The sequence below is a fragment of the Ranitomeya variabilis genome, chromosome 2 (genome assembly GCF_051348905.1).
Source record: "Ranitomeya variabilis isolate aRanVar5 chromosome 2, aRanVar5.hap1, whole genome shotgun sequence".
NCBI classification, from domain to species: domain Eukaryota; kingdom Metazoa; phylum Chordata; class Amphibia; order Anura; family Dendrobatidae; genus Ranitomeya; species Ranitomeya variabilis.
The window spans coordinates 140778616-140806508 of NC_135233.1; the positions used below are offsets into that span (position 1 = coordinate 140778616).

The 27893-nt window shown below is 41.9% G+C and overlaps 1 protein-coding gene across 2 annotated transcripts in view; it reads right to left on the bottom strand.

Moving 5' to 3' along the window:
• Positions 1 to 27893, bottom strand: part of UTRN (utrophin) — an 846507-nt gene that overhangs the window by 707976 nt on the left and 110638 nt on the right. For both annotated transcript variants that reach the window (XM_077283030.1, XM_077283029.1), the window contains exons 3-4: positions 22065 to 22126; positions 6885 to 6977 (exon numbers count right to left, since the gene is read on the bottom strand). In XM_077283030.1, coding sequence (XP_077139145.1) covers positions 6885 to 6977; positions 22065 to 22126 — 155 coding nt within the window. The remainder of the gene's footprint in view (positions 1 to 6884; positions 6978 to 22064; positions 22127 to 27893) is intronic.

Genomic DNA, 27893 nt, shown 5'->3' on the forward strand with positions numbered 1-27893 from the left:
AATGGCTGATGGTGGAGGAGCCCGTGACCAGGCCGGCCCATCAGTCTCCTCCAAAAGAAAAGCAGCCTTCCCCTGTGAGGAGCTTTAGAATTGCAGGAAACTGATGGATAGCTCTGGTCATATGTCCTCCATCAGCAACCAATGCATGGTCAGAGGTGCTGGTCAGTGTGTAACTTACCTCACACTGCAGACTTGTGAATCCTCACAGCATGCACACTGCGTCTTGTGAGGATACTCTGGTGCCAGAGCCGAGAGCGGCGGCAAGTATGTGATTTGCATATATGCAGTTACATGCCGACTACACGTGCGCAGACTTGCTCAATGCAAGGTACTGAGTGGAGGCCGGACATGTCTAGTCGGAATGTGGCCAGAACTCTGCGAATCGCATACTTGTGTTCACATGACCGCCCGCTCCCAGGGCTGGCACCGGAGAATCCTCACAGCGCACAGTGAAATAGAATGACGAAGGCCAGACAAACCCCTTAAGGAAACATCCTGCAGGATTATGAGCAATATAATATCCTCTGCTTACCTTACCAATATTTATTGCAGCCTATAGTCCTTTAAAGGGAACCTGTCAGTCAATTAATGCTGCCCAAACCACAGGCAGCATGGATCAGAACCTGGCTGTATGATTGCAGCTATGTACGGTATATTTTTCTTGGAAATGCTCTGGTGTTTCAGAGACAATATTGTTTGAGGAGTGAGCTGGGCACCATGGCTAGAGACTATGGTGCCCCCCAGTCAGCTTCTTTCCGTATTGCTTTAGTTGATTGACAGGTCTCTCCCATGTTTGTACTAGATCTTCAAGCTATGTTTTCTCTGAAAGGTCGGAGTGTTTCAGAGATAAAACATAGTCAGCTGCAATCTTGCAGCTAGGTTCTAATTCATGGTCCCCGTGGTGTGTGGGCAGCATGATTCGGTTCCCAATATGTACTGAGGCTCCAGGGTGCATTACTCGATTTGGCAGTAACATTTCTGTTATTTACTACTGAAGGTCTCTCTAATAATAAAGATTGCATCAACATGCCTCCAAGACAAGTTCCCTGTAATGTAGCTCTAATTAAGTAAATAATAATCACACCAGATGCAAATATTGTACAGGCAGTCAATAACCTCATTTCCCCTTAAAGCATAAATCAGAAGGGTGTTACCATACTGTCTCTTTGCAGGAAACAATTTTTACTTCATCTATGTGTGAAGGTATTATCCTGGATTTATTCCAATCCACAGAACGCATTGTAAAACCCTCAGGGACATTTTACCCACACCCAAAGCCCTTAAAATGCTCAGCAATACAATGCAGTCTGCCGTCCAACAGGCATATGCGGGCAGCCAGCATCCTCATGGCTCTGCTGAAATTGCTGTAGTAGGAAATTTCGACTAAGGGGCAGGAAAAATAATCTGATGTGTGTATGTGAGATAACAAAACTGGGAACCGAAATTAGTAAGTGTAAGTCACTGCTTGACAAGTAGTTCATACTAAAGTAAAATAATGATTTTTAATATTATTCTAGGACACAACAATTACCGTATATTACACTGGGACACAACATCTGTACCATAATAATACAATCCTATGTTCAGTTTCATGACATTTCCACTACATTCACAACAAACATAAGTCCTTTCTGACAGTATAATATTCATCTATTGACAAATGGATGACATAAAATCGGTAGAGGCACAGTTACACTGTACGATTATTGTGGATGAGTGTTCCTAGTAATGCTCATTTCACGGTAACTATGCAGTCTAAACAGGCTGCCAATCACCCAACGAATGAGCAAAACACTCATTCGTCAGGTGAGTCGGGTGAAATGATCTTTTTATTTGCCTGAATGATCATCGCTCTCGGCAGCACATTTTCCTGTGTAAACAGGACTTGTGCTATTGAAAAATAAAATGCAAAATGAGCGGTGAACCATCTCCTACAGATCATACAGCGCGGTCTGCTCATTTAAACCGGATTTTCAACAACTGTCAATTGGTAAATACTGACAGGTCAGTGGTTGTTTAGTGCCTGAAAGGAGGTCAATATAAACTCACCATAACTAACATGCTACGGAACTGAGCTGCATTTTTCAATGTCAAGTCTTAAAGGGAAGCTGTCATCAGAAACTACCTATAAATATCAAGTCTTAAAGGGAAGCTGTCATCAGAAACTACATATAAATATCAAGTCTTAAAGGGAAGCTGTCATCAGAAATTACCTATTGTTTAAATAAGGCCTAAATCTTCATTAAAAAGAAAATTAGTGTTCTTGCAATTTCCATTCTGTCCACTTAGCTTTTTTTAATCTCCTACCTTCTATCCTTTTGGCTCCATAATATCAGAGGCAGGATAACAGTGACAGGTAAAACCACTATACACAGCTGATAAGACAGGATCCCCAAATCACAATAGGGGATATCACAGTTTACCGAGCTCCCCCTCCTTCCACAATAATATTTGCACACGCTTATTAGATGCTTCAGTACAACATATAGGATTGGAGTTGTGGCTAATATACATCTGAATTTTCTAAAACAACAGAAAGGTAGAGTCCAAAATAGCCTAAGTATTCAGTGTGAAAACTGCAAGATTTTCAAAAATGTTTAACAGATTGTGATATGGAAAAAAAAAAATGCCCAAATTAAAAAAAAAAAATACATTTAACAAAAAAAAAAACTGATTTACACAATAGATCATTTTCTCATGATTGCTTTCTTTCAAAGTTCAACAGAAAAATCACTATAGTAAAGTTTTTGCTGTTACCTGCAATCAGCAGCATCTTTCTTCCCGCTCTTGGCATCTCCAGAGCAGGAGTGAGCGAGATCTGAAGCTCGCTCCCGCACTAAAGATGGCAGCCTGGCAGCAAGAGCAGGACGTCTCCTAGTTTAGTGCAGACCTCAATGGTCCTTGCTGTGGGTAAGCAGCAGAAAAATTATTATACTGCCAAGTCCGGCGCTAGAATAATTTTTCTGATGAGAGTGTAGGTCCGCTTTAGGTAATCTGCTGGGGGAGTCAGGAGTTCTAGTATCAGCAATATTGGGATAAAGCCCTTTCTAGGGACAGTAAACCTTCAACTTATCTTATGTGCATTTACTTTGTAAGGGCTGTCCCACACGTCCAGATAATTCCGGTACCGTAAAAAAATCGGTACCGGAGTTATCCGTGTCCGTGTGCCCGTGAGCTCACGTAGGCCATACGTGCGGCACACGTGTGCCGCCCGTGTGGGGAGTGGGTACCAAACGGAGCATGCAGGAGACAGCGCTAAAGTTTAGCGCTGTCCCCTGCATCGTGCTGAAGCCGCGATTCATATCTTATGTGCAGCAGCGTTTGCTGCATAGAAGATATGAATAATAGTAACTCAAAGAAAAAGACAGTTGTAGTTGTAGTCGTGCATCACATATGAATAATAGTGTTTAAATGAAAGATGTATGTTCAATAGGGGCGGAGCCGACTATTCATGATTGTAAATGAGCGGCCCCACGTGACCGCATACAGTAGAGGCCGCGGCCAGACCAGGAAGCAGCGACAGCCAACGTGGGAGTGGGTGAGTATTTTCTGAACAGCGGGGGGGCGCACAGGGGGTGGGGGGGCGGCGGACAGGTAGATCTTTCATTTAAACACTATTATTCATATCTTTTATGCAGCAAATGCTGCTGCACAGAAGATATGAATCGCGGCTTCAGCACCATGTGGGGGGGACAGCGCTTACTGTAGCACTGTCTCCTGCACGCCACACGGACTGCACACGGAGAAGGTCCGTGTGTGGTCCGTGTTTTACACGGACCCATTGACTTTAATGGGTCCGTGTAATACGTGCGCTCCCACGAACACTGACATGTCTCCGTGTTTGGCACACGGAGACACGGTCCGCAAAAAATCAATGACATCTGCACAGATGCATTGATTTTAATGGGTCTACGTGTGTCAGTGGCTCCGGTACGTGAGGAAACTGTCACCTCACGTACTGGAGACACTGACGTGTGAAACCGGCCTAAAGAGATTTTCCGTGTATTTAGGAAAGTCAATATTCAATAGGTGCCTTCATGACACCCTGACAATCAGCTGTTTTTGAAGGAAACATGATTCTTCTGTGAGTGCTGACATCCACATCCACAGACATTTAAGCAATACAAATATTAGTGGGAGAGCTTCTTGAAGTGAATGGGACTGAGCTGCAATATCAAGCTTGGTAATAGGCTGTATACAGCACTGACAACCATAAAGGGGATGTTGCACCACAATCCATCTAAACACCTGATCGACAGGCATCCCGAGAACTGGAAAGCCCTGTAGATATTAGATTGGTGCCCAAGAAGCCATATAGGGCAATGGAGAAGCGAGTTATAACAATCCTCAACAGAAAAAATGTCAGGCCAGTCCAGGAAAAGTCCTGCCCCATGACCCTTATATTTCAGTCCTGGTGAGTCAGTGACAGAAGTAGCCTAACCTATCACATCTATGTGTTATAAGTCATACCCATGTAATGCTACAGTTTCCCTGGTCCACATATGGATTCCTTGGGAGTTTGGGGATTAAAAATACTGGATAAGCTTCAAGGTAAAAAGATTCCTTGCATCGTCCAATGTAAGATAAAAGCAAAACGTAAATCTTAGTGCGTATTTGGTCACTTATATTCTAAGACCAGAAATATTTCTAATGAAAATATCAGTATGTACCAAAGAAACGTGAAGTCACAGACCGAGTTTAAGCCGTTTCTCCTCCTTGCACCCCTTATCCCCAATCACGCCTAGGTATACTGTAGTGTTGTTGCCATATCTATTTTAATCATGAAATAAAGGTTTTGATCTTATGAATTTAAGATGGACTCACTTCCTTCTCAGAAATTGCTTCCCTGAATGAAAGTAACGCATGTTTCTCGTCACTACAGACTTTTTATGCGAATCTCGGCCACCCTGGGATACAGTAATACGCAGTCTGATATTGTTTCTCAGCCATTACAACGAGGAGACAAGTTCCTACAAGAATCCTCTATGTAGGCAATAGCGCACTGTGCATTTTCTCTAACATTTACGATGCCTTTCCGTTGATGGAATACGATTCCCCAGAGGCACAGTAAGTGATCCGCTCTCACATGGGACTAGATAGTGAATTACATCATGCTGACTAGAAAGCACATTACGATTTTAACTCCTGTTATTTGCATAGCATAATGGTAAGTTGCCCATAGGAATGCGTTATCTGACGACTAAAAGTTGTTTGGCTGGAATTTATCACCCCCAATCCACACATTAAGATGCATGCTTAGCTAGATTGAACGTGCATGTTATTTTTTATGATTAGAGGTGGAGCAGCTGATAGATTCCTCCGAAGACACATCTCCGAGATAGAAAAACAAATCAGCTGAGAAAATCCAATGCAACAGAACAGATTATATAGTTCAGGTCTGTACAACTTGTGACCTGGGGGCCACATGAGGCCCACGATGCCATTCTGTGAAGCCCCCAATCATATAGACAGAAAAACGCTCTGTCTGATAGTGTACATGAGCAGCCACACACAAAAGAGGCGTGGCAGCAGCTGTGGAGCAGGACTGACAGGTACTAATGATAGACATCTCTGGAGGCCTCATACATCAGGAGAATGGGGTCTCGTTACCCGCTTGGCTTCAGAAAGCAGTGTGTGAATTAGACCAGTGGTCTTCCGTGTCTGTGGCCATCATCACTGTAGATTATGGGAATTGTGAAACATGAGGCAGTAAGGAAAAAACCAATGATCTATTGTAAAGCTGTGCGCATGCATCACCTCTACCTCTTTACAGCCTATTCACACAGTTTTTACGAAGATTTAGAAGCAGATTTTACTGTAAATCCATATAAAAATGCTTCAAATACTCTTTGAATAAGCTTGAATAATAGTTTTACTGGGAAATGTTCAAAATGACATTAAAAAAACATTACTATGTGAACTAAAGGAGATTTTTCAATAAAAATCAGTTGAAACTTTCCCAAAAAGTATTTGACATGTTTTTCTATGTGAATTTAGGAGCATTGTGAACGTACCATTAGACATTAAAGTGCTGTTTTTTGGAGGTAAGGGTCCTTTAAGTAGAATTTGTACCTATCAGACATTAACGGTATATACTTTCGATATACCAAAAATGTCATAGTAGGTAATTTTTAGAGCCGTCCCTGAATTGGTTCAGTATGACAATGTGGCCCTTGGAGGATAAAAGGTTGTGCACTCTTGATCTAGCGAGTCTGATAGTCACTATAGATGTCAGTGAGGTCCGATGACAGGTATCAGATTCACTAACAATGATATAATGCTGAAGGCTTCACAGAACACATTACCCATGGGCCATTTTCAGTTTTTTAGATTTCGTTTTTCCCTCCCATTCTTCCAAGAGACATAACTTTTTAGTTATTTTTAGTTTATTTTTTAGTTTTTTTTTCAATATAGCTGTATGATGGTTGTTTTTTTCAGGACGAGTTGTACGTTTGATTGGCACCATTGATTTTACCATGTAGTGCACTAGAAAACAGGGAAAAAAAATCTAAGTGTGGTAAAATTTTTAAAAATAAATAAATAAATATATTTTTTGGGGGGGTTTTATTTACCATGTTCACCATATGGTAAGATTGACCTGCCATTATGATTCTCCAGGTCAGTTTGAGTACACAGATACCAAACATGTATAGTTTATTTTTTATTTAAGTGGTGAAAAAAAATCCAAAATTTGTATATATATCAAAAATTGTGTTTGTCACCATTTTCCGAGACCCGTAGTGTTTCCATTTTCCAGGATCTTTGGTAGTCTGATAGATGTTTTGCGCCCCGAGAGGCGTTAACTAGAGTAAAAACATTGAAAATTATGGCACATGCCATTTGTATGCCAGAAATTGCATCTTTGAAAAATTTTTTTTACTAACCAAAGAAGTCCCAGTGAGACCTTCCAGCAAATCCAGCAATTTTCTTCCATCTTTAAGATCTATGAACAGGTCCTTGATCGGTACTTTCCCACTCTGTATGGGATGAAAGAAAGAAAAATAGTAGATATTAATCCATTGGGAGATTTGTTTTAATGGATAACCACACAGCACAGAAATCTAATTTAGCATTCCCTGGTAGACTAATATATATATATATTACAGTCAACATAAACAGTATGATATGTGTGTAATATATAAATAAATATATATACAGCTCTGGCAAAAATTAAGAGACCACCACATCAAAACCCTGTCATGGGCAGCCCAATCTCCAGACCTGAACCCCATTGAAACCCTCTGGAATGTAATCAAGAGGATGATGGATAGTCACAAGCCATCAAACAAAGAAGAACTGCTTACATTTTTGCGCCAGAAGCAGTGTGAAAGACTGGTGGAAAGCATGCCAAGACGCATGAAAGCTGTGATTAAAAATCATGGTTATTCCACAAAATATTGATTTCTGAACTCTTCCTGAGTTAAAACATTAGTATTCTTCTAAATGATTATGAACTTGTTTTCTTTGCATTATATGAGGTCTGAAAGCACTGTTTTGTTTTGTTTTTCATTTTGACCATTTTTCTTTGTCAGAAAAAAATACAAAATGTATTGCTTGGAAATTCGGAGACATGTTGTCAGAAGTTTATAGAATAAAAGAACAATTTACATTTTGCTCAAAAATATACCTATAAAGAGAAAAATCAGACAAACTGAACATTTTGAAACGGTCTCTTAATTTTTGCCAGAACTGTATATATTACATAGACATACTGGTTATATTGACTGAGATAGAAAATGTATTCATTTAAGGGCAGAGCTCTTGTCCCAGTACAACAGCTGCAATATATATATATATATATATATATATATATATATATATATATAAAACTTCAGCCTCACGGAAACTATTTAGTGGAATTAGGAATTATAGTTATTATGCATGAGGTCAGCTATTTTGAAAACACAAAATTCCTAGTAGAAATCAATGTGAAGTTCCCTTTGCTGTATAGTCATTGCAGCAGGAGCCTCTCTCTGTTGGTTTTGTACCGCCCACATTGTGCCATACATTCCTGGCAGCACTTCCATAACCGCATGGCACAGGAGCCGCTTTGCACAGACTTACTTGGCACAGGAGATTCTGAGCATGGACCCCCTTATGCTTACTAGTGTACATATCATGCAGTATATTCCTGTACAGCGCTTCGATGAGGACACCACATGCAGCAGGAACCGATGTGCACAGAATCTGGTGAGCACCGGCCCCCCACCCTGGTACCACCCACACCAAACTATACATTACTCTACAACGCTTCAATGTGGGCAATAAATATGGCGAGCCATTGGTTGATGCAGCAGGTGCAGCTAATTCAAATGTGCAGGTTAGTGCAGCGGGAGCCGCGCTCTGTTACACTGATGTAGATTATTATTATTATACATTTTTATAGCGACCATTTATTCCATGGCGCTTTACATGTGAAGGTTGACTGATTGTAGGAGATGCTCTCTGGTAAGCAGGTGACGCAGCATCGTTCTCCCTCAATCCCCACCACCTGGCCGGTGAGTGCAGGCCACTACAGTATAAACAATTTGGTGTCATGTCCACCTTTATGGACCCAAATTTATACATACTGCAGCAAAGCCAGGTAGGCTAGGGTTAAATCTCTACAGGTTCTAATTAGATCACACAGAAATTCAGTCTTCAGCCTAAGAGAGGTATTCACACTAGACACAGACTGGAGACCGCTTTGCTGCTGGCTGCTGGGCATACATGAATTGGCCAAATTATGTGCTAAGTGTCTCCATTTTTTACTATTATCCAGAGCAGCATTGCTATTCATATTTCATATATTACATGTTTTCATGCTTTAGCACTACAGAGTGCAACTTTATTTGTTTGTTAGGAGCTCAGCAAGGCACGAGGCCCTGATGTCTTCACCATCAGAAGCAATCCGGGGAGCAGGGATAGCTAGTGCACCCCCAGCTTTAGGAATAGGGAAGGAGCCCCTAGCCCCAGGATATCCTGCAACAGTGCCAAAACCATTACTAAACTGAGGAGAGGTAAAAAAAATGTTTTCCTGGAATACCGCTTTAAAAGATATGTTCACTTTTGTAAGCTATTTTTTGTTGTCTAATTGCATCTAAAATACAAACTAAAGTGGCTTTGCAATAGGTCTATATTAAAAAAAATTATTCCATTTTGTCTTCAACTACAAAGCAAAACTATGTATCTCCACACAATAACCAAACTGCGCAGTCTAATCCCAGCTATAATCTAGAACGATCATTTGTACAGTTGTTTCATATTTTCTTTTACATTCATTGGGGTATACAATACAGACCAAAAGTTTGGACACACCTTCTCATTTAAAGATTTTTCTGTATATTCATGACTATGAAAATTGTACATTCACACTGAAGGCATCAAAACTATGAATTAACACATGTGGAATTATATACTTAACAAACACGTGTGAAACAACTGAAATTATGTCTTATATTCTAGGCTCTTCAAAGTAGCCACCTTTTGCTTTGGTGACTGCTTTGCACACTCTTGGCATTCTCTTGATGAGCTTCAAGAGGTAGTCACCAGGAATGGTCTTCCAACAATCTTGAAGGAGTTCCCAGAGATGCTTAGCACTTGTTGGCCCTTACGTGACTGGGCAATATACTACGTGGCTGGGCAATATACTACGTGGACATGCATATTCTAGAATCGTTAGAATCGGGCCACCATCTAGTGGGCAGAATAAACGTACAAGAATTCAAGTACACTACAGAAAATCTAGATCATATCTCTGTCTCTGGACACTACCTCCCAACAGTCCTGAAACCAGTGGGACAGTACGGACTTTGGCAAGCTGTCCCGGAAGGTCGAGGGTATATTCCAAATTCAGATGCATCTGTGTGGTCAGAATACAGATACAACTGAATATAAAGATGGAGCAGGGAGCAGACGGGTCCATCTTTCCCCATTCAGTCTATGTAAAGATTGAAGTCATGTCAGTACTTTTGAATCATGCGATATTCACATGTTACACGACTAGGCTGCATAGAGAAGGAGCAGGACACAGGCAAGTGGTGTGTTTTGATGTAACAGAGCTGGGTGTGTTGATATTACAAAGCTGAGTGTGTGTTAATGTTGCAGAGTTGTGTGTGTGCTACTGGTGCTCATTTGTGTGTTTTGATGTTGCAGAGTTGTGTGCGTTGATGTAGCGGAGCAGTGCGTTTGTTGATGTAGCAGAGCTATGTGTGGGTGACATCGTAATGTGTGGGAAGTCTCAGTAGGTGGGGTTTGTGCAGATATCAGAATGTGTGGCGAATGTACTGTCAGCAGCCGCTTTGTCGACGTGACGTCAGCAGAGGCAGTTGAATCCCTGGCAGGAGTGGTCTGTGACCATTCTGTGCTGGAGAAGAACAGCACCGTGCACAACAGGCAGGTAGGTAGGAAGTACCTGCCTGTTAGTGCTTATGCACATTTTTTTGTTTTTCATAAAATCTCAGATATATCCTTTAATTTATGGACATCTATGGTTAGATTTATTTGTATGGAAGAATGTGCCAAAATCACACCTGAGCAATGCATGCGACTAGTTTCTCCATACAGGAGGCACCTTGAAGCTGACATCAACGACAAAGCTTCTGTAAGAAGTTTTAAATAAATTTCATTAAACGTGTTCAAAAGTTTGTTGTTTCTCATTATTACACTACTTAATTTATGGACATCTATGGTTTGATTTATTTGCCTGTGTGGATTGAATGGGTTGTTACCGACATCTGGTGAGAATTTCATCAGTAGCACCTTTAGAAAGATATTTACTTAGAAAAGTGGTGACTAGGGTTGAGCGACCTTTAGTTTTTTAGGGTCGAGTCGGGTTTTGTGAAACCCGACTGTCTTAAAAGTCGAGTGAAATCGGCCGACCACCGTGAAAAGTCGGGTTTCGGCCGAAATATCTCTCTTTCTCTCTCTCTCTCTCTCTCTCTCTCTCGCCTTATTTTTACGAAATTTGTATTCTTAGTATGAGATTAATAGAACTATTTATGTCTAAGGTAATCTAAGGACAAACCTCTTTCAACCTTCTGATTTATGGTTTTCATTTTCTTTTGGCTAGTCTCATCACGGGAAGTGGACTCAACATTATGGTGGAAGCCAATAATAGTATACTAATAGTTCCATACATGCTGACATGGGTTTCTATTTCTTTATCTTTTTTTAAGGATTACTGAATAGGAAGCTTTCTTAACTTTAAATAGAGAATAAATAATATTGCACAAAATACCACAAATATGATCTAATCAAAATACATATTTTATTGATTCTTCACTTTTCCCTCATTGTCACTGTTTAGGTGTCCAACAAATACACATAGGTGTATTAATGGATAATGTGCCATCAATGGGTACATCAATAAGGACAACAGGCTTGAATGCGCCAGTCGTCAGTTAAAGAGGTTGTCCACTACTTTATCATTGATGACCTATCCCCAGGATAGGTCATCAATGTCTGATCGGTCGGGGTCCGACACCCGGCACTATAAGGTCTCAATCACATGCCCGTTTTGTCCATAGAACACATAAGTACGCATTATAATTTATGGTGCTATTAACATGTACCTATGTGTTTTTTCACGGATAGTATGCCCATCTAAAACTCACAGACACATGTTTGTTTTGTTTCCGGCAGCATGGATGAAAAAGACCAATACAAGGCTATAGTTCTGTAAAAATCATGTACAGCATACAGATGGCATGACGTGTGCCATCCATGTACTGTCCGGGATTAACATAGCAAAGGACAGGAGAAGCTTTGTCATTTATCTATTTATCCATTCATAAAACATGGATGGTAATAACCTATATAAGGTCTATACACTGATGATATACTGATCCAAAACACTGCTGACACCACTACCAGTATAAAACGTAATTTATTATTTTTTATTTTTATCCATTTTATTCCTTTAAAATACAGCAAAATTAAGATCTTGTGTTTACTACATTCAACACAGTTGTGAAAATCCTTCTTGCTTCTTTTCTTTACGTCAATACAATATAAAAAATGGAATATATTCAAGTTCCGAAGGAATGCTGAGTAAGTAAGACCATCGGGCTGACGGGAATCTACAACATGTAGACACTGCGCATATAAAAGGAAAAGACGAAAAGGGAAATGATAAACCGAAGAACAATAGTAGCAAGGTCAAGAAGAGTCTACATGTTGTTTTCTCCCACCAGACTCCATTTCAAGGTAAAAACTGTGTCTGTGAAATGATAAAGGATCTAGTCCGGATTACATATTAATGGAGACTTAAGAGAAGAGACACTTGCAGATGATAGTCTTGGCGTCTACACTCTTATTCACTGAAGCAATGCTGCAATCCATGAGTGAAACCTAATGGACAGGAAAGAGGTCTTACAGTATTTCAAAATGTGACCGACGCTTTTTACTGACCATCGACTATGAGCCCATATAGTCTGACAATGAAGGAGTGTTCCCCATCTCATAAATCTTTATAGAAAAGAAGCAAAAGGCTAAACTACAAGATGACATGATTAGTTTAAGATGTGATCCCAAGGCTGGATGTGATTTCCTAAATCACTTTACATCTTGCGCTGGGGACAGTCTTTTTTGGCAGAGAGCGCTTCTAAATAATCATTTCAAGTACCGGGATTCTACTCTTTATTTTTCCAAGCAATCTGAATCCCCATATAAGCACTTTTTGCTCTACCATAGGTCTATAACCACGTTTATTCTGTGGGCCTGTGTTAGATTGCTTTGCTTCAATAGACCCTTAATAACATGATAATAAGACAGATACTTTCCTACTATAGTCTACGTTACACATAGAACACATTCCATCTTCTTCTTGTCTTTCGGTTGTTTGGTTGTATTTTGGGTATTGTATTGTTGGACCATTGGCACAGGCCAAAATAATTGTATATTAATGGTCTGCACAAAAATAATAACAATCAGGAATAACAGTGGAAACTCTGAGTTTTGACTGACAGTTATCTGTAGTTTGGTGACAGCTAAAGTTAGAAGATGACTTGGTATCATTAGTTGGTAGTCACCATGTCCATAGCTTTCAATATGGCTCTATAGTCGTACTCAGTCAAACCCAGCATCTCCAGTCAGGAGAACATGGAGGCGATCCATCAGAAATTAACCCCTGTGTTCTCTGCAGCATTTCTGTTTGCTTGAGGAACATGCAGAAAATACCACGCAATGAAACATTGTGGATAACTTTACCTCCTGTCTCCTTTTACGATTCATTTCTAGGTTTAGTGTTTCTTTGAAGAACTTGTCCAGGTTTAGGATGAAAGTATGCAGTCACTCTATGTGTCTGCAGATTTCTGAATCCTTAGGGTATGTGCAGACGTTGCGGATTTCTTGCAGAAATTTCCTGAAGAAAACCGGAAATTTTCTGCAAGAAATTCGCATTTTTTTTTTTGCGTTTTTTTTCCGTTTTTTTCGCGTTTTTTTAGCATTCTGCAAGCGTAATTAGCTTGCAGAATGCTAAAGTTTTCCAAGCGATCTGTAGCATCGCTTGGAAAACTGACTGACAAGTTGGTCACACTTGTCAAACATAGTGTTTGACAAGTGTGACCAACTTTTTACTATAGATGCAGCTTATGCAGCATCTATAGTAAAAGAGAGAATGTTTAAAAATAATAAAAAAAATAAAAAAATGCTTATACTCACCCAGACATCTCCTCACCGGCGTCCGTTCCTCTTCCTAGCTGGTCTGTGCGCACAGGACCTTCCGTGACGTCACGGTCACGTGAGCGGTCACATGACCGCTCACGACCAATCACAGGACAGTGACGTCATCGGCAAGGTCCTTCAGCGTACATCAGCTACAGGAAACGAAGCGACAGCGTGCAGTGGAGGCGGGAAGACATCGAGGGTGAGTATAGGACTATTTTTTATTTTAATTCTTATTTTTTGACCACTTATATGGTGCCCAGTGCGTGGAGGAGAGTCTCCTCTCCTCCACCCTGGGTACCAACCGCACATAATCTGCTTACTTCCCGCATCGTGGGCACAGCCCCGTGCGGGAAGTAAGCAGATCAATGGACCCCTAGGTGTGCGGAATCCCCTGCAATTCCGCATTTTAATGAACATGTTGCTTTTTTTTCCGCGATGCGATTTTTTCGCGGAAAAAAAGGCTACATTTGCACAAAAAATGCGGAATACACTTAAAATAATAGGAGGCATATGTAAGCGTTTTTTTCGCGTTTTTATCACGTTTTTATAGCAAAAAAACGCGAAAAAAACGCGAAAAATACTTAACGTGTGCACATGGCCTAACCTTAGAGTATGCGCACCACGCACTGTCACGATTCTTTGGTGCCAGCGGTGCTAGTGGGCAGTCAATTGGCCGCAAATATATGATATGCATACTTCCAGCCACATTCCGACTAGACGTGTGCAGGATTTTGTGAGGATTCAAAAGTCTGCAGTCACATAGAGTGACTGCAGACTTTCATTTAAAACCTGGACAACCCCTTTAATGCCTCACTATCAATGCCTACTATCCATAATGCATCACTACCGAAGCTACCGCCTCACCAACACCGGAGCTCCTGCAACCCTCAACCTACTGTCTCCTTCTCCACCATCCTGTAGAATGTAAGCCCACAAGGGCAGGGTCCAAGCCCCTCTGTATCAGTCTGTCATTGTTAGTTTGTTTACTGTAAGTGATATCTGTAACTTGTATGTTACCCCTTCTCATGTACAGCACCATGGAATTAATGGTGCTATATAAATAATAATAATAATAATAATGCTTTTGCACTGTATATAACTAATTGAACTCACCCATTTCGGTGTAATATGCTAACATTTCGGAATACTTCACTCTTACTCAAGGATCACACCGAGTTTGCTCTCATAACTGAACCACTAAGCATATGCATGATCTCAGCAGGGATTCTCATCTCCCCAGTAATTACAGTGCTATGTATATATAGTGTACTTTTAAAGTGCATTAACAAAAGTAACTATGATATAAAATATAGATGACTAGCACTTCGCAGTTTACAGCCTGGGTCTTCTCTGCTCGTATGGATGACAGTGTAGGGAGAAGTTAGACACAGGACCACTTACAGGCTGTCTCCGATCCAGCTGGCTCTTGTACTAGAATAAATACAGGATGTTTTGAAACATTTATATGGTTCTGGCTATTGAACAAAAAGATTTCTCTACCAGTGTACAGCGGAAAAAAGAAAATCATGGGCTTAGTCTGGAGGCATTCTATCCAATCCCCAATTCTTTTATTATATCCACACGGAAAAACATGAATAATCAGTTTTTGCTGCCTGGGTTTGGGTTCTTACTACCCCTTGCACCTTGCCAATGATGCAGTAATCAATGCCACTTTCTCTGACACAAGCTAGAGAGTAGAACAACTAGGTTTCTTTGGGTTTGCAGAACACTACACTGACAGAAGTTATGTCACTTATCCATGTTATGTAAATAAAAGCTTATAACATGACGTTAAATTCATCCATTGGTTGTATAAATTATTCTTTTGAAAGCTGAAACCCTCCGAAATGTGGTTTAGGTTAATAAAATAAATTGGCATCAATGCAGAAATATTGATCAGTTAATGGACACAGAATGGTCAGATTTTGGCAAGACAAAAGTTTTGTCGCCTGGTCATATAATGCACCCAATCCTAGTTTACATCCTCACCTGTTCTCAGTAAATTATTGGTTAATTAGTGTGCATTTATAAAAAGAAACCCAGCACTCCAGACCTTCACTTGAACTGCAACTTGAACTCTGACAACATGCCAAAAATCCACCCTGTGACCAAAGCCTGGATTATCAAGAGGCGGAAGACCAGATCCACTGCAGAGGTGGCTGGCACCTTTAATGTGTCTCAGCGTCAAGTACAAAGAATTAAAAAAAGATTTGAAGAGACTGGAGATGTGTTTGACAAGCCCAGGTCCGGCAGACCCTGCAAGACAACTTCTCAGGAGGAACGTTTGTTGGTTAGAAAATCCAAAGCAAGCCCCTCTTCCACTGCAGTAGAGCTCCAACAGGCCTGTCACCTCAAGTCCCTGTGTAAACTAGAATAATTTGTAGGATTCTGTCTCGAAATGGCCTCCATTGTCGAATCAGTGCCCAGAAGCCAGCACTAAACAAAAGGCAAATAAAAAAGTGTGGCATTTGCAAAGTCCCACAGCCTGCAAAACAGATGGACGCTGAAAAGAGGCAGAAGGTGGATTTCTCTGATGAATCTTCAGTAGAATTACACCACAGCTGCCGCAAATACTGCAGGACACCTACTGGAGCCGTTATGGATTCAAAATACACCCAGAAAACAGTTAAATTTGGTGGTGGAAAGATCATGGTCTGGGGTTACTTTCAGCATGGAGGTGTGCAAAACATTTGCAAGGTGGAAGGCAATATCAATAGCCTAAAATATCAAGAAGTATTAGCTACCTCTTATATACCAAATCATAAAAGGGGTCATATTCTGCAGCAGGATGGTGCGCCATGTCATACATCAATCTCTACAACAAAGTTCCTCCAGGCAAAAAAGGTCAAGGTGCTCAAGGACTGGCCAGCCCAGTCACCAGACATGAACATCATTGAGCATGTTTGGGGTAGGATGAAAGAGGAAGCTTGGAAGACAAAACCAAAGAATCAAGATGAACTCTGGGAGGCATGTAAGACTGCATTCTTTGCTATTCCTGATTACTTAATTAATAAATTGTATGAATCATTGTTGAACTGCATGGATGCAGTCCTTCAAGCTCATGGAAGTCACACAAAATATTAAATATGACTCTAATAGCACCACAACTTCTCTCACCAATGTTATGCAACATATATTTGTATTTTAAGTTAATTATTTGTTTGAATATCACATTACTTTCTGTGGGCGACAAAACTTTTGTCTTGCCAAAATCTGACCATTCTGTGTCCATTAACTGATCAATATTTCTGCATTGATGCCAATTTATTTTCTTAACCTAAACCACATTTTGGAGGGTCTCAGCTTTCAAAAGAATAATTTATACAACCAATGGATGAATTTAACGTCAGGTTATAAGCTTTTATTTACATAACATGGATAAGCGACATAACTTCTGTCAGGGAGTGTAGGGTAATCCTGGGGTGTGCAGTGTAATGGCTAATTATTGTTTGTGGGCACTTGGACAAGAGGAATGACCTTTGCCTAATTAATCTGCATGATTACCAATAGCACAGGACAGGTTTATAGGTGACAGGACAGGTTTGGAGACGAGAACAACTTATGACAAATGGAGATCAAGAGCAAGTCCCAAACGTGCTATTTTGATAACAGGTCAGGTCTCCATTGTTTAGACACCATTGTGGCATCAAGTGTCAGAATGTTTTGGAAAAAAGTAAGAGAATTACAGGTCAACCTAAGAGGAAGGGTCAGCGCACCTTCATGTAATCACGGGTGGCATCAGTACCACCTTCCTCAGTCTGGATGAATTCTCCCTTGGTTGAATCTTGGATGTAATCATCAGCAGTAAATTAATTTTCTTATTAAAGAGATCAAAAATATTTAAGTCAATGAATGATGAAAACCTGCTTTTTATTTGCTCAGATCTTGCTGCTTGACTGCCTTTTAGTTCACCACCATAACTGATCTGTGACTACTGACAGCTACAGTGTCTACAGAGAGTGTTAGGGTACCGTCACACAGTACCATTTTAATCGCTACGACGGCACGATCCGTGACGTCGCAGCGATCGTATGATTATCGCTCCAGCGTCGTAGACTGCGGTCACACGTTGCAATCACGGCGCTGGAGCGATGCCGAAGTCCCCGGTAACCAGGGTAAACATCGGGTAACTAAGCGCAGGGCCGAGCTTAGTAACCCGATGTTTACCCTGGTTACCAGCGTAAACGTAAAAAAAACAAACAGTACATACTCACATTCCGGTGTCTGTCCCCGGCGTTCTGCTTCTCTCCACTGTGTAAGCGCCATAGCCGGAAAGCACAGCGGTGACGTCAGACGTCACCGCTGTGCTCGCTTTCCGGCCGGCGCTCACACTGCAGAGAAGCTGAGACGCCGGAGGACAGACACCGGAATGTGAGTATGTACTGTTTGTTTTTTTTACGTTTACGCTGGTAACCAGGGTAAACATCGGGTTACTAAGCGCGGCCCTGCGCTTAGTTACCCGATGTTTACCCTGGTTACAAGCGAACACATCGCTGGATCGCTGTCACACACAACGATCCAGCGATGTCAGCGGGTGATCAAGCGACGAAAGAAAGTTCCATACGATCTGCTACGACGTACGATTCTCAGCAGGATCCCTGATCGCTGCTGCGTGTCAGACACTGCGATATCGTAACGATATCGCTAGAACGTCACGAATCGTACCGTCATAGCGATCAAAATGGTACTGTGTGACGGTACCCTTAGGTAGTCTGTGACACGCCCCCTGTCTCATCATTGGTTGAGGCTGCAACTCTCCCTCTTCAGATTGGCTGCAGGCTATAAACAGAAGATCCCAGGAAGTGATTACATAAAGGACTGTTTCCCAGTACAGCAGGGATAGAATACCGAAAAGTACAGATTTAACCACCAGTAGATAAAAGTCAACTGCAACACATATACTGAGACAAATGAGGTTTTCAAATAAGGAAACCTGGAGGATCGCTTTAAAGCTGTAGCTATATGGAGACTTAATGTCCCACCAAAGTCGCAGTCACGATGTGACTACCATTATGTGACTGCATCTGCAAATATTACTGATATGTTTGGGTTCTTGTAAATGTCTAACGCAATGGAGATTTGCACCCACGTAGCCCAGCCTTATACAGATTACTAGGATATTTATGACAACCCTCCGTGCAGTCAGGATGACCCTCAAAAATCTATATATTGTAGTTTTCCAAACAAGAAATGTTTAGAGATTTCCTTTTTCTTTTTTTGCCACATGTAACAATGCTCTAGAGTTAATCATCACCATACAATGGCACGGTAAATACACTGAGACCTGGTGATCTGTCTGAATGCAGAAGTCAGTACTGGCCTTTAATCACATCAAACAGTGTGTAAATGTCAAATGTCAAGGGTGTTCGGGATTTCATCCAGGCACACAGCCTATACATTATTTCGGATAGACATACATGTATTTTTTTCATAAAATCTCTTCCAAACCAAGTAAAATAAATCATTCAATTATTCACAAATTAAATAAAAATGCTTGGACTGAGCCATGGAAAACCGTATACTGAAGCAATAGAAAAAGTTTAAAGACGGCTCTGCTGGGTGTGGGAGCAGAATACATCATGGCTCTGGCATTCTCAGGAAATTCCTGCAACAGCACAATGATTTTCAATCAACTGTTCCACGCATTTTATACACTCACACACACTTATGTGCACTGTTGTTTTCGCTGGCTAAAAGTGAAACGTTTTAGATCACAATCTATCACCATACAAAGCATTAATGCAGAAATCAAGTTCGGAATTTGTTCAACACCCTGCTGTCTGCCCCATAGATCATTCACAATGTTGGCTGTCCAACGCCACCCCACCCACCATACTGCAATAAGAAGACAAACTTATCGCTCTCACCTACAAAGCTCTCCACAGTTCTGCATCTCCCTACATCACTTCCCTTATCTCTGTCTACCATCCTACTCCTCCTCTTCTAGATTCACATCCTCTACTATCTGACCCTCACCCTCCTGACTCATCTCGTGCTGCACCAGTTTTCTGGAATGCGCAACCACAGACAATCCAGTTAATTTCCAATACTCACAGTTTACAGTTTCAAGCGTGCCCTAAATACACATTTCTTTAGACAGCCTATCACCTCACCTCACTAATCTAACTATCCCATGTTCTCTCTTCCACCTACTTGTACTTGTACACCTCCTGGCTGGTGACTAGTTCATGCAGAGTTATTTAATTGTCCTTATTTATTGCATTGATGGCTGGACCTTACTCGACAATTACTTTATCTTTTGTGTCTCCCCTATTTCCTGTTAGACTGTATGATTGCGAGCAGGACCCTCACTCCTTTTGGTATGCATTGAACTATATTACTCTGTAATGTCTTATCTTAGTTGTACAAGTACCCTATGAATTGTGAAATCTGCTGATAAATTGGTGCTATAGAAATAAAAATTATTATTATCACATAGTGTAAACATTAAATATACAATCATATGATTTTATGTCCACACTAGTATACAATGTGGATAAATTCCTTAGCATACATAATAGTAAATGACCACATGCGTAAAAGAAAACTTACACATATACAAACATATACAGCATTCACCTATAGAAAGTCATAATTGTCTGAGTGAGCCGCGGAGACCCAATGGGTAAGGGAGCAAAATCCAAAATGGATCTGTTAACCAGAAAGTTGTCGTGAACTTTGACAAGTCTGAGCCCTATCTGCATACAACAGAGCAGCAGAATACACTGCATTGTCTAAAAAAGTGACACATAGCAATAAACTACAATCATCCTTGGAAAGACAGAATTGGTCTACTTGTAAGCTATCACACTCGTTAGTAATTTGCTCCACACTCTAACCACAGATAAACTAATGGCAGAAATATCTCACATTGTGCCAGAGGGAAAGATGATATCTCCATGATCTTCTCCTTGCACTTAGGGTACTGTCACACAGTGCAATTTTGATCGCTACGACGGTACGATTCGTGACGTTCTAGCGATATCGTTACGATATCGCAGTGTCTGACACGCAGCAGCGATCAGGGACCCTGCTGAGAATCGTACGTCGTAGCAGATCGTTTGAAACTTTCTTTCGTCGCTGGATCTCCCGCTGTCATCGCTGGATCGTTGTGTGTGACAGCGATCCAGCGATGCGTTCGCTGGTAACCAGGGTAAACATCAGGTTACTAAGCGCAGGGCCGCGCTTAGTAACCCGATGTTTACCGTGGTTACCAGCGTAAAAGTAAAAAAAAACAAACCGTACATACTCACCATCTGATGTCCGTCAGGTCCCTTGCAGTCTGCTTCCCGCTCTGACTGTGAGCGCCGGCCAGAAAGTGAGAGCAGATCACAGCGGTGACGTCACCGCTGCGCTCTGCTCTCACTGTACGGCTGCACTCAGTCAGAGCGGGAAGCAGACTGCAAGGGACCTGACGGACATCAGATGGTGAGTATGTACGGTTTGGTTTTTTTTACTTTTACGCTGGTAACCACGGTAAACATCGGGTTACTAAGCGCGGCCCTGCGCTTAGTAACCCGATGTTTACCCTGGTTACCAGCGAACCTCGGCATCGCTCCAGCGCCGTGATTGCAAAGTGTGACCGCAGTCTACGACGCTGGAGCGATACTCATACGACGCTGCGACGTCACGGATCGTGCCGTCGTAGCGACGAAAATTGCACGGTGTGACAGTACCCTTAAGGTATGAGTGTCAATACTCCTGAACATAATGATAATAATAATGTTTACAAAATGAGAACGTATTAGAAACTGATTTTAGTGATTAAATAAAATATAGGTGTTACATTTCCGTAAAAAGTAGCAGTCACCAAGCAGGGGCCTTTTTATTTAATAAAAGAGGGGGCAGCCCCAGACTGGTGATTTGACTAAATCTAAATTACTGCATAAAGCACTAATAAGTGCCCTTAATGCCCCCTGAAAGGGCTGAGTTATGGGTTCCCAGGATGCCGAGTGGGGACCCACAACCCTATGAAGCCCCTCTCTGGGAGAAAGAGCGAGATCTCGCTCTTATTAACCCGTTGATGTCGCATACTTTACTAAGGTGTTACTGAAGGTGATTGAACTAGTGATGTTATTGATCGTTAACAGATTTAATCTACACAGCAGCGGTGGGTGAGTGGACAGAGCGCTGCTCCTGAGGAGGGATTTGCCACTGCACTGTTGGCGCTTGGCGTTTCTGGGGCGATATTATGCGTGGCGCTATGTTGCGCTGCTGGGGCGGTGTGTTGTGCTGCATATCAGCCCCATGTCATATCTGGGGTAATAAGGGAGTTACTATGGATTTAATATGGGTGCTGCATAATGGTATCTATTCACTGGTGAGGCACCATCATTACTATGGATTAGTGGGTGAGGCCCATATGGAAAACATTTGTGAATCCTAGGTGTGAAGGGTTAAAGAAGAAACAGTCATACCTTTGAGAAACGGGCATTTATCCATTTTGTGAAAGTTTTCTTCTGTACATCATTATGTTCATCTGATAAAAAATAGATATATATTAGCACATGGTTTTCCCATTTTGCTTTTAAACATACCTTTATGTTCACATACAAAATACACTATTTTTAACCCTTCTTGATAGAATTGGGGATAACTTACTGATCGCTAGGGGTACAACTGCTGGGACTCGTACTGATCCCAAGAAGGGGGCTTTGTCTATGGTACTGCCATTTGTTGTGTATGGTTGGCTATAGTATTGCCAGTGATAGCAGGGTTAAACAGTCAGCTATGTTTGGCAATCCCAAAGACACTGAATAAAGGTGTAACACTCGACCTGTGCATTAGGGCTGTCCCACACGTCCAGATAATTCCGGTACCGGAAAATTCGGTACCGGAATTATCCGTGTCCGTGTGCCCCTACGTTTCTTGTGTACATCAGTGTGGCACACTTGCGGCACACGTGTGCCGCCCGTGTGCCCACTGGGTACCACACGCACCGTGCTGGGTACCACACGTACGAGCATCTGGTGCTGAATCCGCGATTCATATGTTCCCTGCAGCAGTGTTTGCTGCAGAGAAAATATGAATAATAGTGTTTAAAATAAAGATCTATGTGTCCGCCGCCCCCCCACCCCCTGTGCGCCCCCCCGCTGTTCAGAAAATACTCACCCGCTCCCTCGTTGGCTGTCGGTGCTTCCTGGTCTGGCCGCGGCTTCCACTGTATGCGGTCACGTGGGGCCGCTCATTTACACTCCCTCCCTATGGGAGGTGGAGCCACATATTCATGAGTCTAATCGGCGGCCCCACGTGACCGCATACAGTAGAAGGGGCGGCCGGCACAGAACACTGCGAGGGAGGCGGGTGAGTATTTTCTGAACAGCGGGGGGGCGCACAGGGGGTGGGGGGCTTTGGACACATAGATCTTTATTTTAAACACTATTATTCATATTTTCTCTGCTGCAAACGCTGCTGCAGAGAAGATATGAATGGCGGCTTCAGCACCATGTGGGGGGGACAGCGCTTACTGTAGCGCTGTCTCCTGTACGCACACGGACTGCAGACGGACAACGTCCGTGTGCGGTCCATGTTTTACACGGACCCATTGACTTTAATGGGTCCGTGTAATACGTGCGCTTCCACGAACACTGACATGTCTCCGTGTTTGGCACATGGAGACATGGTCCGCAAAAAATCAATGACATCTGCACAGATGCATTGATTTTTATGGGTCTACGTGTGTCAGTGTCTCTGGTACGTGAGGAAACTGTCACCTCACGTACCGGAGCCACAGACGTGTGAAACCGGCCTTACTCAGACAGGCTGTGCAGACCCCTGTTTTTGGAATCAGTTGGTTTTCTAAAAAGTAATAGGATTCCCAGCAATCGAGAACTTATCCACCATTTCCTTTAAAGTGTTTTCCATATACTCTTTAATCCATCAGCTACATCGTCATAAGCAATCAAACAATAGACTTGTGTCCGTCTGTAAGAAGAAACGTAAAACATCCCAAAAAAAAAAAAAAAAATGAATATTACTCTTGGCAACTCTTGAAATAGTTCTGTAAGGATAACTTGGGTTTGACTGTTTTGAGGGTTAAAAAATAGCATGTGTCCCACCACCACACTGCACCACATATGGAAAAGGAATTTCTGCTCAGAACAAATAACTATTTGTGTTAATTAGGCATTTGTAATCCAGAGGGCAAAATTCCCTGAATTCCTTATCAGCAGATCTGCCTACCAGTACAAGACTAAATTCTAACACATTTCAACAAAAATGACCTTGTGACTAGCAATGAAAATAAAAAGTGTGGAAAATTATATTGCTAGAGACTGCAAAATAGGCAATCCGAATGAAAGAAATCTGCCTAAAAAAGAAAACGAAGCAGCTTGCAACAATATGAGCTAAACATTCAAATGATCGTCGTAGAAATCCTTGTAAAGTGCTGCGGAATATGTTGGCGCTATAGAAATAAAATTATTATTATTTGCCCCCATACAGTGCCAATGTGGGGCTAAACAAGAGTCAATCAACCATTCATGCCGCTCATTTCGTGCAGTATATTTCCCCTCGTAGAGTGCTGACGCCCAAGGAAAGGCTGCCGTATACATTAGATGGTTGACTCTCCCATACACTGGCGTTCTCATCCTGCTGTCATCTTCCTCGTCCATCAGTTGGCCAGTTCCACCATACACGTTATGTTGGGAGCCAAACCTGTTGATATCAGCAGATTCAGATGACATTAGTTTAATCTGTATGGGGGCCTTAGGTCTGTGTGAGAGGTCACTTATCGTCAAGTCTCTTTTTCAGTCAAGTGGGTTACCTAAGACATGTACAGCCTTTTTTTTTCAGCACAGTTCAGATAGGAATAGACCTGACTTATCAAAGTCAAGTAACACTTTTTTGGCTTTACATTGATTACTACTACTATTTTTTAGAAATATTGTAAAAACTGGAAAATGTTTCTGGCAATTATGAATTTGAACAGCGCTTAGTACATACAGTGGACCTGCCCTTGAGATGACCTCAATTATTAACTTTAAAAAATGGTCTTTAAGGTGGATAGACTTCTCAACAAAAATGGATAATATATAAAGAATATATATATTTATATTTATTTATTTTTTCTTGGCCTTACACTCGATCTCGAGCCATGGTGACTTGATGTATGAACGATCTGTAGGAAGATCGATTGTGTGCAAGCCTAGGTAGGTCCACCTGGTGCTTCTCCACTGTTATCTTGATCGTATCAGTCCATCAAGTTGCTGGTCTTCCTTTTTGCCTTGATCCTTCTATTCTTCTGACCATGATGTTCTTCTCTAGTGTTTGCTTTCTTCGTATGATGTGTCCAAATTAGGCAAGTCATAGTTTGATGATCCTTGCTTCGAGGAACATGTCTGGCTTGATTTGTGCCATAATTGATTTATTTGTTCTTCTTGCCATTCATGGTATTGATGACATCCTTCTCCAGCAGAAAATTTCAAAAGCGTATGTCTACTACAAAAGACAACTCAGTAATCAGAATGACCAGAAATGACCATAAACTTTTTATAACAAATGTTTCCACTACATAGTATAGCCCCTGGTGAAAACCTTAAGAAGAGGAATGTCTATGGGAATAGACTTGCAAGATGTAATTATCCAATATATTTTCGCATTCTTCTCATTTCCATAACAGAGGGGCCAATCTCTTTGTCTCACAGCTGTATTTATAGGTTGTCTGATGGCTGAGTTAATCTTTTGTTTATAGAGTAGTTAAAAAAAACAGACAAAGCAGAATTGTATAATGAAAATTAAAGAACAAGTTCAAAATGTACGAAAAAAAATAAATTCTGGAACCACTTCTGAAGTATGTGAATATGTCAGTAAGCACTATGGGAATCCAAATCCAAATTACAGTAATAATATTAGTCATAATATTCTTATTATGAAGATACTTTTATTATCATTGTCGTTGTATTATGTTAAGGATATTTCCTGAGATGTGTTTTAGAGTCTTAAAGGAACTGTCCATGATTTTATATTCAAGGCCTATTCTTAGGATGGGTCATCAATATTAGAAAAGTGGGAGTCGGAAACCCAGCACCCCCACCGATCAGCTGATCTAGGTGTTGCCGGCTGGATGTGTATAGTTCCCTCAACTGTATAGTTGGCGTGGTCAGGTACTACACATTTACCTCTAGTTGAAAGAATAGCGGTGGATCTACACTATAGAGTTAACGCAGCTGTGTGGTTCCGGTCCACAACTGATCACATCAAGCACAGAGATAAGCTGATCAGTGGGGGTGCGTGTCTGATGACCGTCTCTAAAGGTACCTTCACACTAAGCGACTTTGCAGCGAGAACGACGACGATCCATGACGTTGCAGCGTCCTGGATAGCGATCTCGTTGTGTTTGACACGCAGCAGCGATCTGGATCCCGCTGTTATATCGCTGGGCGGAGCTAGAAGTCCAGAACTTTATTTCGTCGCTGATCACCCGCTGTCATCGCTGGATCGGTGTGTGTGACACCGATCCAGCAATGTGTTCACTTGTAACCAGGGTAAATATCGGGTTACTAAGCGCAGGGACGCGCTTAGTAACCCGATATTTACCCTGGTTACCATTGTAAAAGTAAAAACAAAACACTACATACTCACAATCTGATGTCTGTCACGTCCCCCGCCGGCGGCTTCCCTGCACTGAATGTGTCAGCGCCGGCCGGCCGTAAAGCAGAGCACAGCGGTGACGTCACCGCTGCTGACGGCGCTGGCACATTCAGTCAGTGCAGGAAGCTCTCGGCAGCAGCGCGTAACCCTGTGGACGCCGGGGGACGTGACAGACATCAGAAGGTGAGTATGTAGTGTTTTTTTTTCACTTTTACAATGGTAACCAGGGTAAATATCGGGTTACTAAGCGCGGCCCTGCACTTAGTAACTCGGTGTTTACCCTGGTTACCTGGGTGCTGCAGGGGGACTTCGGCATCGTTGAAGACAGTTTCAACGATGCCGAAGTCGTTCCCCTGATCGTTGGTTGCTGGAGAGAGCTGTCTGTGTGACAGCTCCCCAGCGACCACACAACGACTTACCAACGATCGCATCGCTGGTCGTGATCATTGGTAAGTCGTTTAGTGTAATGGTACCTTAAGTATAGGTCATCAATATAAAGTCCTGGACAACCCGTTGAAATATTTATGAGCACTCTAAAGAGTGGAGTTCCTCTAAACAGGGATCCACAGCTAGTGGTCTGAGGGCCACACTGTCAGACTGAACCTCACCCAAAGGCCACAAAAAAGGGATTTTACTAAGGATGCAATGCATATCCCATAAATGTCTGATAGGTAGGAGTTAGTAGTAACCCCAAATTTCAAGAGAATTGGAGACCTTTCCTTCTACATTTGGCTTTAGCATTTCCAGACAGATGAGGGCCACAAAGAAAAGTATCTCAGGCTGCATGTGGTCAATCTCTGGATGCAGGTTATGCACCTCTGCTTCTAAAACTACCCACTGGAAAAAAATATTAGTCTCTGACATTTAATGGTTTAGGCTGCTTTCACATTTGCGGTTGTGTTTGCAGCGCATCGTCTGCAACCGCAAATGCATGATAACGCTGCATTTTTTATCTGCATCAGCTTACGAATGACGGCAAAAAACACAGCGTTTGCATGTGTTTTTACATGGGTTTGTGCTTGTTATGCGCATGCGTTTGATTTTTCCAGGAGGGCATGTCTCAATGGGCGTGTGTAAATCAGTTCCTGGACATGTGCAGTCCGAAGTAAGCAAGCGCATCAAACATATGCGCACGCAAAGACATGCGTACGCATGCGTTCCCATAGACAGTAATGCGTTTTTTTTGGCGCACTCATCCGCATGCACATGCCTGCGCATATTTGACTGAAATTTGCCGCCTCAAAAATTCCAACATGGTGCGTTAGCCGCGCCCCGCCGCACACCGCAAAAAACGCATGCGTAAGCAAACGCATGGAAACGCATGCACCTGCGTCTACAATGTTAAAGATAGGAAATCAAGACGTATGCGGATGTATGCATCCGCATCGCTGCGGACATAACTGCAAATGTGAAACCAGCCTTACTGTTGCCAACATTTTCCTAAAAGTAGAACAAAAATATTGTAAATTCTATATAAAAGTAAGTCAGCCGTCATCTCACTATCATTATCATCAGAGGGCAGGATTACAACAAAAAGGTAACACCTCTGTTAGACATAACAGGTGCACACCATTGCTTATATAGGAACAGCTCACGTCCTATCACTCCAAACATGATCCCAATGCGCTCTCTTAGAAATCATCCAGTATATTGTG